The sequence below is a fragment of the Odontomachus brunneus genome, unplaced genomic scaffold (genome assembly GCF_010583005.1).
Source record: "Odontomachus brunneus isolate Ranch 3 - 2012 unplaced genomic scaffold, Obru_v1 Obru_scaffold_034, whole genome shotgun sequence".
NCBI lineage: Eukaryota > Metazoa > Arthropoda > Insecta > Hymenoptera > Formicidae > Odontomachus > Odontomachus brunneus.
The window spans coordinates 260,520-274,914 of NW_022639484.1; the positions used below are offsets into that span (position 1 = coordinate 260,520).

The window sequence follows — 14,395 nt, forward strand, 5'->3', positions numbered from 1 at the left end:
CCCCATTCCCTCCCTCCTCGGTCTATGTTACCGTGATTTAAACATGAACGTCGCTCCGCGACGTTACATCTAATATCGTATTACTCGCTTACGCAAACCGTGTAACGCGCTAATTAGTTTGGCGCAGGTTGCGCGTAGAACGTCCGCGAAACCGTAGCAGGCAACTCAGAATTGTGAAATTTCTAAGGACGGCTTAGAATCTTGGGGGGCTTACGCGGTATGTGTAATTCGAGGTTGCGAACGAGTGGCCGTCGAGTCGACAGCGCCGACTATTCCCTGAAAGCGTACTTGTGTTAAATGATGCACGTGTGGTCAGAAGTCTCGCGAAATGGAGAATCATAAGGGATTTTCCGTGAGTCAGATGGTCCCCGTTTAATTCCTACTAATCATAGACCACGAAGATAGATATAGCGAATCCGAGTGAAATTGCATTATTGCTCCGCCACGGTAAATGAAATCGGCAATTCTCACTTCATATTCTCTACAATATAATCGATTTACAGTATAATGTATTTTCTCTACAGTATAATGTATTCCTCACTGAAATGCTATACTTGTAACTGGTGGTTCAGTGACAAGTCAATACTTTCGCGTCACACATGTGAGACGCACCGATCTCTCTCTTCTAGTTCATCTTTGCTGAAAATTCCCAATCTTACTCAATATGTTCGCTACCAACGTGTCACATATGTGTGACGACGATATTTTACTCTGTATATTCGCACATAATAAAATCAGATCTGGTTTACATAATTACATGAAGACAAATGTAATATGGTCTGCGCAGAGGATTCCCAAAATAAACCGTGATACTAAACGTGCTAGTAGCGACTTCTTCCATTATTGACGTATTTCGCGAGCAGGCTTCCATGACAAACGATGTGATTACGCGCAAAGTAATGGGAGCTATCAATTCTGTCGTTATTGACGTAAAAACTTGGACTTGGTATAACTTCCAACGAATTTGTTCATCACAGATTTTGCATTGGAAGCTTACTTTCACTAGTTGAAATTAGCGAAAAATTACGTTCACTAGTCGAAATTAGCGAAAAACGAAGCAGTAAAGTGGGAATATTTTCACTGAAAATCAGTGTACATTTATTAATTATCGGTGAATTGCTCCTTTTACTGATTCAGTCATAAATATCTTGATCAATTCACTTTAAGAGAGTGCACAAACCATTTTACGTTTCTCTGAAAGAGATACAAGCGATAACTCTCGAAAGCGAATAGCTCAAAATGAACGATGACTGGCAGCTCACTACGAATGCTAACGAGTGTATAAAATCGATCCAACTAGTCAGACGAACAACCGAGCGCTACGAAGTTAAAATTCTATCACATCTATGTGAAGAGTGGCCTGCCGTGGAGGATATTTTATTGAGATTGCTTTCATCATGATTACGAAATCGAGTCCGGTTGATGATATTAATTTGTCTCACAGTTGGACTCGACATTGGTGCTTGAAGATCGATATAATTTTTGCACCTGTCCTTGCGAACATTCCCATTTAAGAGCGTCCCAATTTCCGAACATCAACAACTTGGACATCTTGCTTGAAAATAACCAGGTCAACCGCCATGTGTTATTAAGTCTCTTTTAGCTGATCGATTTTTGCGCGCCTGTTTTGCCGCCTGTCGGTTCTCGTGTCCCGCCATGAGGAAATGGTGTGTCGGACACTCGATCTCGTCCGTAAACTTAATTGTGAGCGCGGCAAAATTGCTTTCTGGTGTTCTGTTTCATCGGCGCTCGAATAAGGGCTGTTGCGCGCAACAGGAAACTTCCGGGAATCTCGCTTGTCTCTTTCGGCCGACACGTATGTACCCGTGCAGGTTTTCGTTGAACTTTTCCCCTCGTTCGCGATTTTTTAAAATTACAGATTAACTCTTTGCGATGGTAATCCGGGATGTTCGAGCTATTTAGACCGGCATATTCCGGTCTACAAAGGGGCGCGCAAAGGATCCAAATAAAAAAAAGTGGCCATATCTTCTAGAGTTAATTTTTGCTTTTGTGTCGAAAAGGAAAATTTCCATTTAGACAGACGTGAAAGATATATTCCGTGTGACTGAGAGTTGCCTCTCCGTTTCTGCTTCGGGAGAAGTGATTCCTACGAAATTAGACACGTGTATTGAAAGTAGATGATGATAGAATACTACTTTTTAATTAAAATTTCTTCATTCCATTCAATGGGATGCAAGTATATTTCTTGTAGCTCTTTATATGCGCTTCAAGGCGCGCACAAGTGGAAGCTTGAAAAATATTCAGTGAAGAAGTAGCGGGAGATGAACGCAGGTAGAAGGAGCACGCCCTTCTAAATCGTTTGTGTGTGCATACCAACGAAGTGCACAAGGGCTGTGTGTGTGTATGTGTGTGTGTGTGTGTGTGCGCGCGCGCGCAAGACTCCCTTTGGCTCTGCGATGAGCCAGGGATGCAACAGCGCCGTGAAGCGAATCGAACGCTCTAGATTCGGCCCCTTTGAATGAAGTTTGTGAAGGGACACAGGTAAAAAAGCGCGGACATTTTGCCTCCGCAGAAAGGACGTTGCTCGATACCAAAAGCAAATAACTTGCCGTCGTGTAACTCGCACTTTCGCAAGCGCGGATCGGTACTTCCGCTTAACGGGATATCGATATGTCGTATATCGCGTTTATCTGCTCGAGCTGCCACTTACAGCGTGCTCGGAATCTCTCTCTCTCTCTCTCTCTCTCTCTCTCTCTCTCTCTCTTTCTCTCTCTCTCTTTCTCTCTTTCTCTCTCTCTTTCTTTCTTCGGAGATGGTCGGAACCGCTTATTTAATAACGTACGATTCTGTAAGTTCCCGCGACGCAATACTTTTAGTACAAAGATTCTATTTTCATCAGTAGAAAGTCGTGAGTTGTTTTCAACTGATGGCGGACACTAGAGAGACATTTTAAACACAAATCAGTTTCCAGACATAAATTCGAACGTTTATTTGATATAGATAAATTAAGCGATTGTAAATAGACATTAAAGGTAGTGTACGATGCGGTGTTAATTACCCTTGCGTTATGAGAACGCCGCAAACATTTCTCGACCATACACTCGAAATGCTACTGAAGTTCAGCACGTGGCCATGTCGGATACATCGCGTTTACACTAAACGGACCGTTAATACGCCAAATCCCCTAGAGTCATCCGGCGCTGTTCAAGGACCTCGGCGAGGTCGAGGACCTCCGCGGCTCGCGTCGAACGGCAAAAAACGCGCGCGCAAACGCGAAAGAGAGAGAGAGAGAGAGAGAGAGAGAGAGAGAGAGAATTCCAAATATATAGCCAAGCCGGTGGCACGCATCGCATGTTTCACGATTATGTACGTCGCTCGACGCGCACCGTCTGGGAGGACTTTTCATTGAGCAGACAAGCCCCCAGGCACGGATTCGAGAGGGAGGAAAAAAATTGTCGATACGGCATAGGGGATTGGCGTGTAAGCGGGATGGGGTTGGATGGTCGGGGAAAGGGTTTGGTACAGGGTGAGTTGGACGTAGAACGGGCAGCCTGCCAAGAAGGACCGGGGATTGGGGAGGAAAGGTGGAACGAGAGGTGGTCCGAGCTATGAGAACGAGGGGTGTAAAGGGTGAGAGGCAGAGTGTGAGAGGAGGGATGAGAGGGAGGGAGGAAGGGACAGAGGGATCGTAGTTGGAATAGCGGGACGGATGGGTTGATTGATTGGCCACGCTTGTATTGTTTCAGGAGGAAGCTGAATCGACGTAACGCTGCACACCAGAATGGCCGGTTGGCCGTTCAGCACCGCGCTGCTGTTCAGCATCCTCATCCTTGTTCGCGGTAAGTAAGAACACGAGGGGTTGTGCTCTTGGTGTGGGTGTGGGGAGGACGAGAGCCCGTGGGCCGTGTCCATGCAAATGATCCGGGCCCGTCTCGCGCTCGTTACGATGGTAATTCGGCCCCGCGCTCTTTAAAAATCAATTTCTTCGGCTTTAAACCGTCCGACTTACCCGGCCGCGTCGATGGCCGGATTTAATGAATCCTCCGATCGCGAAACGAGAGTCCGTTCGCCGTTTGTGAAAGACCGGGACGTGTTCGCGGTTGCAATTAGCGTGGGATGTATCGAGTTGTGCGGATGTTGCGCAACGGCAGGACATTTTATTACCTTTTTTGGCTCATGATAATCGACGTGTCATTGGTCGACGATGGTAATGACTTAAACAAAATCGCCGTCCACGAGGCGCACGTCTTGAAAAACACAAGGCGGCAAAAATGACGAGCCTGCCGTAATCCGTCGTAATGACAAAGCACCGCGACGAAAATTGCGTAGTTCTCCTACAATAAAGGACACGGTTATTTCAGATCATACGCGGAATTTAACAATGTCATGTAATAGCGTGCCGCTTGCACGCGGCGTAAGCTGTAATCTGCGTTATAGCCATGCTGTCTTTGCGCGGAAATAAACGTGCCAGCCTATTACCAGTGAGCGCGTTCTACAATTCAAATGCACGCATTCGCAACATGCCTTTTACATTTCGTAACCAGATTCGACTAATTTGCGATTACATCCAGGAAAGCTCCTTTCTTGCCGTGTAAATAAACGCGCGTTACGCTCGTTTATTTACACGGACGAATAACGCAATCCTGGACATGCGTTTGTTTGAGACATTATTATTATTAAACCTAGGTAATATTTTGCCCGCGAAGCCGTAAACATATTCTGCAGATAAAAAATTTATTTACGATCGAGGGCAAGATCCAAATTTACAAAACTATAGCTTGCTATTTCGCATAAGAATACTGAAATATTTGGTCATCGAGTATCAGATGAATCGTTTAAGGCAAGTGTCTCAATTAGTGACCAATTAACCTCATCGCGTAAAGAAATATAAATTTATTAATAAAAAATTATAAATCATATTGTTTGAATATCACAAATCGGGACAGAATCATAAATGTATTATTAACTGATTATTGACTTAAACATGACAACTTATAGACTGATAATTCATATAATATTCATATTTGCTATTCAATAAATTTTGGAAGGAGTTAATATTAATGTTATTTATTAATTCTCTAATAAATAAGATTTACAAATACCACATGTTTTTTTTGGAAACAAAAGTATTTATATCATTTTATGTTATATTTATTTAGGTTGTCATTAGGGGCAAAAATAAACGTCCTAATGTCGATTAATGACATGTATGAATTAATTATGAAAATTAATTATGAAAATTACATTGACTCTTAATTTTATTCGAAACTTGTTATAACTAGTGACATATAACATTTAGAGTAAGAAAGCATGTTTAGGATAAATGTGGTGTTAACTGCTCTATTGAGAAAAATAAATGATACTGTCACTAATTAGGACATGCAACTAAAGCCGTGGCTGTAGGTCGCTTAATAATTTCACCGTTATCTCGCATTAAATTCACATGAAATCTTACATTTCTCAAGATTAAAGCTTAACTTCCTCTCAGAACGAGAAATGCGCGTTATTAACCTTAATTATTTCAAACGTATGCTGACGTTTCATACGCGAACGCGAAGCACACTCGCGCACCACTTACATGGGCGCACGCACACACACGCACACACAGCCACGGTCAGATCGGGGCGTATCGTTTCACGCAAACGGTTCATACACGGTGATCGAATTTTTTATTCGATTTTTGTGACCGTCCACGAAACGGCTCGCTTTACAGGGCGCGCTACACGGGCGTGTTCGTTACTTGCCGCATACATGACGCGTAGCTTCCCTTCGACGCGCGCGTGGTCAACGGGCGGCTGCGAATCCTCTCGTTTGCGGAGCCCCGAAGTGTCCCGGGGTCCGATTGATTTCCTGCCACTTCGCAGCCCGCTCGACGTCGCGCGGCGTCGAAAGAGCGTGACGAAAGCGGGCGCCGCGTGGCGTGGCGTCCGCTTAAATTATGGGCCCCGGCAGTTTCGTTTATTCCGGAATCCATTATCCCGCCGTTCGGGCAACTTTCGGGCGCAATTTGTAACCCTACGCCGCCCTGCAGTTACTTCCCGCTCGCGCTTTGTAATCGAGAGGGTTACGCTCTCCCGCTCGCTCGCTCGCTCGCTCGCACGCCCTCGCCCTCTCTACAACTTTGGCCATTAATAACTTTCCTTTTCGTCGAATTTCCTGATCGTTAAACTGGCACATCCACTCGGGCACTTCGTCGATCATCGTGACGTCGAGCCGCGCTCGAGAAGTTGCTCGTCTTCGACATCGGGGACGACAACGTCAACGTGTTCTCTTGCACGTTAGGCTCGCTGCTAAGTCCTGACACAGTCGGGCAATTCTCCGACGGGCTGCCTTGCAGCTTGAGAGCAGTTAATATTTAGGAATGAAATTGCGTTGTGATTTATTTTGCACTAGCTTCAACTACTCGCCCGGTAGTTACACAAAGTATCAAGGAAACGTATGAAATCAGGGAAAGAGGATGAGGTATCCAGGTTTTATGGTAGTCTACATATTTTCGGCAGAGTCTTAGAGAGTAACTGTGCAAAATCTGGTCCACATTAATCAAAGAGTTTAAAAGTTTATCGGGTACAGACAGGCAGATATTCTATTTTATATATATATATAGATTTGTATAACGACAGTGGAATTTTATTGTGCTGATAAGGAATTTCTATTCATTTTATATGTAATTATTCATGTGTAAATTTCATCTCATATATCGAACGGGGGCGCTTGTTTTATATATATATATATATATATATATATATATATATATATATATATATATATATGTTGGCAAGGATTCGGATAGCCTTCGGTGAAATGTCCGTTAATCTTTCCATATTAAACATAACATATTAATATTATATCGGGAAAAAATTTCAGCAGTGGGCTACGTCGGGCTGGCGGTTTTGCGTCATCACACTCACCGATGTAATGTTCCCGCGTGCGGCACTCTGGCCTCCAGTAACGTTGCTGTCACTCGTAATAGCGCGCTCGAGTTTATTTATTGCGCCCCTATAAACGTCCCAGGCGGCATTAAACCGCCAATAAATTCAGCGTGTTTCATCGAATGACGATCCAGCGCCGGCTCGTTCGACAGGGTCGCAGATGTCCGTGTAGTTACGGTATTCTGTAACGCAACGGGTATTCATTAAATTTTCCGTCCATCGACAGCTTCCAAATCCTGCGCTCTTTGCGAGAAGCGACGTACTAAACCCGGATTTAAGTATCGCGGTTTGCGTAATTCGAAATAACGATTACGATTACGATTACGAGAGAGAGAGAGAACAGCGAAGTAAAAATATTCACGTGAAAACGCAGTTACGGAGAAAGAGCAATCTTCTCGTTCCAAAGTAGTCATAAAAGATTTACAACTTTTCGAGAGTTTATGCGTTCTCGGCATCAAACATCTCGAGGCTGAATTCAAATAGAACTCCCCAAAAGTGGTGCTACTTTTGTCCCCTTATTTCAATCTTGCAACTTGATAGAATTCGCGCGTGACTTCTTTTTTTATTTCGTTTTAATGCATCCTCACGAAGCTGTTGCGAAAATATATTGCAAATAATGTTTGTATCCACGGTTTAATCATCGATAAGTAGCAGGTCTATTTCGAAAAATTTTAAGACCAGGGTATAAGTCGTGGGAGAAAGAGTCGTATGAATTCACGCGATCGTACTTTGTCCTGCTTATGCCAGGCGCTTTTTAACGATCGCGCGGATAGTCACTTCGTTCTCCATCCGCCCCGGCATTGTGCCGGTTCGCAGCCGCGAAGTGCCCGCGAAAGTTCTCAAATCGGCGCCTCGGATTCGTGTTAGTCGAGCCGCGAAGTCTGTCTTTCAGCGTCGTCTTCGCCACCCTCACCCGCCCGCTCACCCAGCCGCGTGCCACCATCCGCACGTGTACGTGAAATGTACTGTCGAGGAGAATACGCGGAACAAGAGACGACACCGTCAGCAGGATAGGGGGTGGAGGACGAGCAGAGGAGGAAGCGTCGAGCCAAGAGAGTGGCGTGGTTGGCAGTCGTTCGGAGGCGCAAGCCATCTCCGAGAGAAGAATAGTCGAAAGAGCGAGAAAGAGGGGCGAGCACAAAAGAAGAAGAACTGAGAGAGAAAGAGAGAGAGAGAAATAGGTAGAGTGAGAAAGAGAGTGTGTGGAGTGATTTGGAAGATAGTTGTGGGCCGGTCGAGGGATGAGAGACTCGCGGAGAATGAGAAAAGGGGTGAGCAAGGCTGGGAGAGACGCGAAGGAAAAAGACGAGGAGGTTGTGTCGTGGAACGGTGGTGTTAGGTGGCGGCGGTGGCTTGAGTCGGGGGTGGAAGACGGGAGACGACGGTGGGCGCGAGGCGGAGGTTGAGGAGGACGACCGCTTTCTTAAAGATGCGAGTCGGGGCGCACTTGTTGCGCTGTGAAGCGGAGGGCGCGGAGGCCCAGAGAGAAGGTCGGCGACGAGGGTTGGAAAGAAACGACCATCGTGGGTGGCCTGAGACTTGTCGGAGGTGTGAGAGACGAGGTGAGGAAATGATACTGGGTTGCGCGAGGGTGAGGGATAAAGGGGGCGGCAGAGGAATGGGGGAGGTTGAGTACGAATCGAATTGATTCTCTTTCACGGGCGCCGGCGTTACTTTCCTTTACTGCCGTCCAACTTCTGACCGTGCTCGCAGCTACCCCTTCCTTTTGCACCCTCGCGTTATTTATTTATCAGCCGTCGTATACGTGGACGGCCTGATCCTCGCGCGTAAAGAACCTTACGTCCTGCTTCAGCATTCGACACCCACTCACGTCGATTCGTCCTCGCTGCTTCCTTTTCCTCTTCCTTTCTTCTTTTTCGTCCTTTCTTCCCTCCTCTTCTTTTTCTTTCACTCGTTCTGGGTTGTTCTGGGTTACCGAAGGCACTTCGTCCGAGGGAGGGGCACCGTTAGTGCCGATACCACGGGGGTGGACGGGGAGACTTATTGGGATTCCTCGCGACGAGCATACAACGGTTCCGTGAGGCGCGCCCGATCGATCCTCAAACGAGCAATAACGATTCGGCCGGCATCACCATCGACGTGGGATATTGTTCGAGGTAAAAGGCGTCGAAGATTCCAGCTTTCCCTCCGCCTCTGGCTGCGCTTAAATCCCGGATCGCTCGCGTCTTAACACCGACGAATCGGCTCTGCCGGGCTTTAATGAATTTATAATGGTCAGAGTGAATTCTGCATCTACTGCATAACTTTCGAACCTGAACAAGCGAATCTGCGCTTATCGCGAGCGAGCCAATCGGAAAGATGAAAATTATTATAACCTAGTTTTTTCGAAGTATCGATATTTAATTCACCTATGGCGTTGAATGCTGAAGCGTTGCGTGCGCAAACATCGTTAGCGCGGCCGGCAATTTACGTTTAATGATCATAATCCGTCGATTTTAATTCGGACACACGGCAAATTAATTAGCAAACATAGCAGTTTAATTCTTGATCGTTAATGTACATGAAAATTATTCATATGTTCCAGGAAAAAAACAATGAAGTAGATTATATTTTTTTTCTTTTGGTAAACTGGGGCAGAAATATCAACATAAAGTGCGGTAGCACGATTGCTTTTTACCTCGGATATTTTTAGATCTAATTCTCCAATCTAATTCTCCTGCCATGTCTTTCAAATACGCAAAACATTTATTTGCCACCGCTATTACTGAGACATTTTGAAACTATCTAAGAATAAAAGCTCTATATGCATAATGCAATTATCTTCTTCACCAACGATTTAGTTCCGAAATATCCGAGTTGAAATTTTAATTTCATTTCCGGTCAATCTTCGCTAATTCATTCGGATTTAAATCTCAAAAGATAAGTCTTTACATGTTAGTTCGAAAGTTTCAAGAAGTTTTATTGTTGTAATCGCTCGGCTACCAAACGTACACCATTATTTAACGGTTGATGGGGATGACTTTGCTCTTCTTGCGATTGTTTTGGCACTCTTTCGCGTCGCGTGCTTTTCTGCGAGTCATTATCGAGCTAAAGAGTGAATGAAGTGGAGTGCGTGTATCAATGCATTATTCACACAACTCTCTTCAGAATATCTCGTTAAGTAAAGTATGTCGCTGTCTCTTGAAATATCGGGCTCTCGTCGGCGTCGTGTTCATTAACACACGTTTTCCCAATTGAGTCGTACTTACGACTCGATGTGATTGCGACAATAATTGATTTTCGTGCTACGTTTGGCGTGTGTTTTCGTTACATCCCTTTTACGTCCGCTGATGTAAAACGGGATATCCAGGGTTTTCGCAGGGTACGATATCGCAAATACGCAACGTGAAATTCGAGCGTTCTGCGCGCGATCGGACACCGATATTACAAAAGATTTATCGATACGTTAAATGTTTTCGACAGTTTATTCAGTATTCGTATTAATATCTCTTCTACTTACTCGCGACGAACGTGCGTTTCAATAATACACGTGGCGGTCTCCTGTCGAGCTATATCGGCTTTGATGAATCGGCAGTCGATTTTTCCTTTAACGGAAGTTCGACAGGCGGCCATTACTTATCGTGCGCTATTTGACTCTTTATGTGATAAATTCTGCCGACAGAATTACGTACTGGTACGTCCATCGAAATTATTAAATCTCTCACCAACATACATCCACCTATAAATAATCTCCCGTACGCTAAAAAATTGCAACTCGAAACAGCGGGCTCGAGGTGTGAAAGCGAGTCGAGTGGCTTTTTCTGGCCGGCTGGCTGGATCCGTGCTTTCAACGTTATTAATCTCACGGCGGAATTGAAGGGGCAGTTACCACTGGTGGTGGTGGAGGCGGTCCATTGAACCTTCGGCTTGAGAGAATTCACCACGTTACTTATTTATCAGCACGTACGTGCCTCTGTGTGTGTATGTGTGGGCGCACGTGCGTTCGTACATGTGTGGCACACCTTGTGCGCTTAAAGAACCGACGCGTACAGCCGTCTCGCGGGGAAAAGGCACTTTCCACGCAGCCAGATAGAATCAGGGAGTCGCGATTGGATTGGAGCCTCGACGAAAAACTTATTGGGATTCCTTGTGGATATAAAAGGCTCCGTGGGACTCCTTCGTCAAAGGCTCTCGACGCTCCTGACTGATCGATAATTCCTTCTTACGCCGATATTAACTTTCGTCCTCGAAATTATCCGTTTCATATGGTCGCGCGCTTCTAGCTCTCCCTCTATTATCTACTCCCGTATTATCTCGCTTGGATATTAATTTCACGCATTGTTGCACCACGCGCGTAATTATGGAAGAGAAGTCGCGAATGTAGCTGACTAAACGCGCGCGCGCGTTGACATCTTTCGCGGGCTGGCGAAAATAAATTAGGTCGTTGAATATGGCACGGCGAGCGCGAGCGAGCGAACGATTTTCCAGCTTGGCCGCGTTAATACGTCTTTTTTTCCCGATTTTCTCGAAATTTAATTAATATTAAATACCAGTGTTCTGTTGGCGCGTACGCGGCGATGCATTTTGTTCAGTGAATATTATTTTAATTAATGCTGCTTCTCAGTTCAGTTATAACCGCTATCACCGCTATTCAGTTATAACTCAATCGTGATGTACATTTCAATTATCGTTGCACTTTTCCTACGCTGCAAATTATTTGGCTTTCTTTAGTAAATTCTCTCGACACGTTTTAAAGAGCCAATTATAGCACGAAAAAAAAGAGACAAAGAAAAAGAAAGAGTGAAAGTGAAGATTTGTCTTGCGCCAAGGAGACGAAACAGTATTCGTATGTACAACGGATTCCCGGCAAGCGTAGAAATAGGCGAACGCGACGCAGAAAGCGCGCGGACGAGGAAAGAGCGATGACATTTTGAGAGCGGCGTTGAGACAGTCAGTTGATTCCCGTTCGGCCAACAGGCGATCAAGATCGACGGTTTTCCGTCGCGAGGGGAGGGTAATCTATCTGACAGCGAAGCCCGTGCGCCATAAATATCGCGGCAAGCAGAGCGCCTCGATTTTCCTTCTCGTAAATATGCGACTACGTTCACGTGAGAAATCTCACCGCGAGGAACGCTCTCTCGGGTTTTATCTTTCCTCACCCGTCGCTGCCCCTCGAGTCGCGCTACCATCGTTCCCTTGCTCTTATTTCGTAACACCGAGCAGCCCACAAGGGCTCTTTACTCACGAATATAACAGCGTCTCGAGCCTGTTATCAAACGGATATCACCTTGTGCCTCGTTATCACACGCGAGGCGGGGTCGAACTTACGTTTTTATTCCGTTGGCAGGCTCGTAAATCCCGACCAGCTCCGATACATATCACCGCGATACATCTCGATAAGTATGCTTTTTATATCCTCGTAGGGCGATTCAGGCGGAGAGATACATGCTGAGATACATAATGGAGATACATGCTGAGAGATATGTACGTGACGTTAGACGGACGGCAGGATTTGTCTTATTTTATGCGATCACACCGTCCGCTCATTCTCGATTTATATTCGAGCGTGGGAGATAGATTTTTGCGGCTTAACGTCGCGAAAGAGGTTGGTGCAGCTTGAACGAAGAAGCGGTCTCTACAAAAACGTAATAATGAAGAAGCAAAAATTATTACGTTACGTATTTTCATGTAAGGCGACGTGCCGCGTGCGAGCTAACGCGCACTCACCGGGGTTAAAGGGGTTATCGCCGATTTCGCGGCGCCTCCGTGGAGTGGAGCTTGCGGCTTCATCTATAATGCGGCGGCGGAGGCGTCGCAAATTAGGATGACGCGGGACTTGCGCACTACGTTCGCCGGGAGAAATCCGTGGTGACACTTTATTGATTTCAAGATTATCGCGGTTCTCCCCCGTGGTACACGACTTTAGTCGATGGCAGGGGCACGGGGGGTGGTGGGCAGCCGGGTTGGGAAAGCGAGTCGGGTGGAAAAGAAAAAGGGTGCGAGGTGCGCGCGCGCCGGAGGTCGCCTGGCTGACGGCGACGGGGTGAATGAGGAGATATTGTATCCGCGAGTTCGTAATTGCGACACTCTACGCGACGTCTGCAGGGATTTCCATTCGCAAGAGGGACGTCAATGCGGCCAATTCGGGCCTGTATCTGTCCGCGAGAGTTTACCAACTCGCGGCGATCGTGTCGTCGTTCGCTTCTGTCGCCGATTGCCTTTTCTTTGCGACGTCAATTACCGGACGGAGATGTCTGTCCTTACAATGGCGAGACGTGTCGATGCCCGACACGCGGTGGGAATTAAATTAAAATTTCCCGACGAGAGCCCGACGAGCCCGGAATTAGATGGAATTTCGCGGACGACGTTCGATCGAAAGAGAGTGTCGTTTTCGAAGTTATTATCCTGTCCGTTGTTGCTTAGAAATGGGGATTTCATGCATACAGAAAAATATTATTCTACTGCCGAGAAAAGCGACTATTTACTTTCCTTCTTTCAAGCAATGCTTGTCTTCAACTTGCCCTCAAGGAATACTTCATGATTTTCTTGACTTAAAATATACTTGTTGTAAATTTTAGACAAGCTTATATATTATCATGTGCTCGAAACAAGAACTTATTCTCTTTGCACGATAAAAACATTATCGAAGAAGAGACTGGCTCGCTTCTACGCAGTAAGAAAACAGAATTTTTCTTTTAATCTAATATTCTTAGTCGAAATGATGAACTTGGTGAATGCAGTTTAAGTAAATTTCACGCTTGTGACTAGAGTTTTTCTAGTAAGAGTTAAGACAAAGCATGATGATTTCTGATTGGTTCGCATTCTAGTCGCCATTTTTAGGAGTGAGATGAGTGAGAGAGAAGTTTTAAGACGAATGACGAGAAGCAGCTTCTCTTTCACTCACTCGCTCGCTTCCTCTCTACCAATGGACGGACGGTGTCCTAACTCTGACTTGAGAAAATCCTTTCATGGCAAACTTATGATAAATTCACGGATAAACTTACAAAATACTTGAAGCAAGTAACATTTACTTGAATGCAGTATGTACTTTTCGTGTGTACGATGTGCGAGACGGTCTCTCGTATCGAATATAAGTCGCGGGATTTTTGTGTTACATAGATATTTCGATGCTTAATATACGAAGGGATCGTGACACGTGTACGTACGAAATCGTAAAGGAAAGAATATACGTTTATAGGTCATCAGGAGCGGTGACATTTGGACGTTGTATTCTCTTTTTTCCGTTTTTCCATCGCAGGTGGACTCGCCGCTTATATATGGCCCCGCAGGTTATTCTGTTTTTATTTATATCCGTAGACGTGATGAATAAAAGAGATAAACATAAAAAATATATTTGGACGATAGCCGACGTGAGAAATTATTTACAGCGGATATCGACGTGCCCATTTTTGTGCGTCAGAATTCGAACGGGAATTTATTCAAGTAGTCGGCCGTTTATTTATAATTTGCCGTGTCATATAAATAAAAATGACTACTACTAATCTAGATAATTACTAGTATGCTAATTGACGTTGCAAAATGAAAGCGCGCATAAATCTCGCGAG

At 45.3% G+C, this 14,395-nt stretch overlaps 1 protein-coding gene across 3 annotated transcripts in view; it reads left to right on the plus strand.

Annotated features, from left to right (window-relative positions):
• LOC116843640 (Down syndrome cell adhesion molecule-like protein Dscam2) overlaps positions 1-14,395 on the plus strand; it is a 313,414-nt gene that overhangs the window by 106,400 nt on the left and 192,619 nt on the right. For all 3 annotated transcript variants that reach the window (XM_032814198.1, XM_032814200.1, XM_032814201.1), the window contains one exon: positions 3,708-3,800. In XM_032814198.1, the coding sequence (XP_032670089.1) occupies positions 3,743-3,800 (58 nt within the window). In that variant the 5' untranslated portion in view covers positions 3,708-3,742. The remainder of the gene's footprint in view (positions 1-3,707; positions 3,801-14,395) is intronic.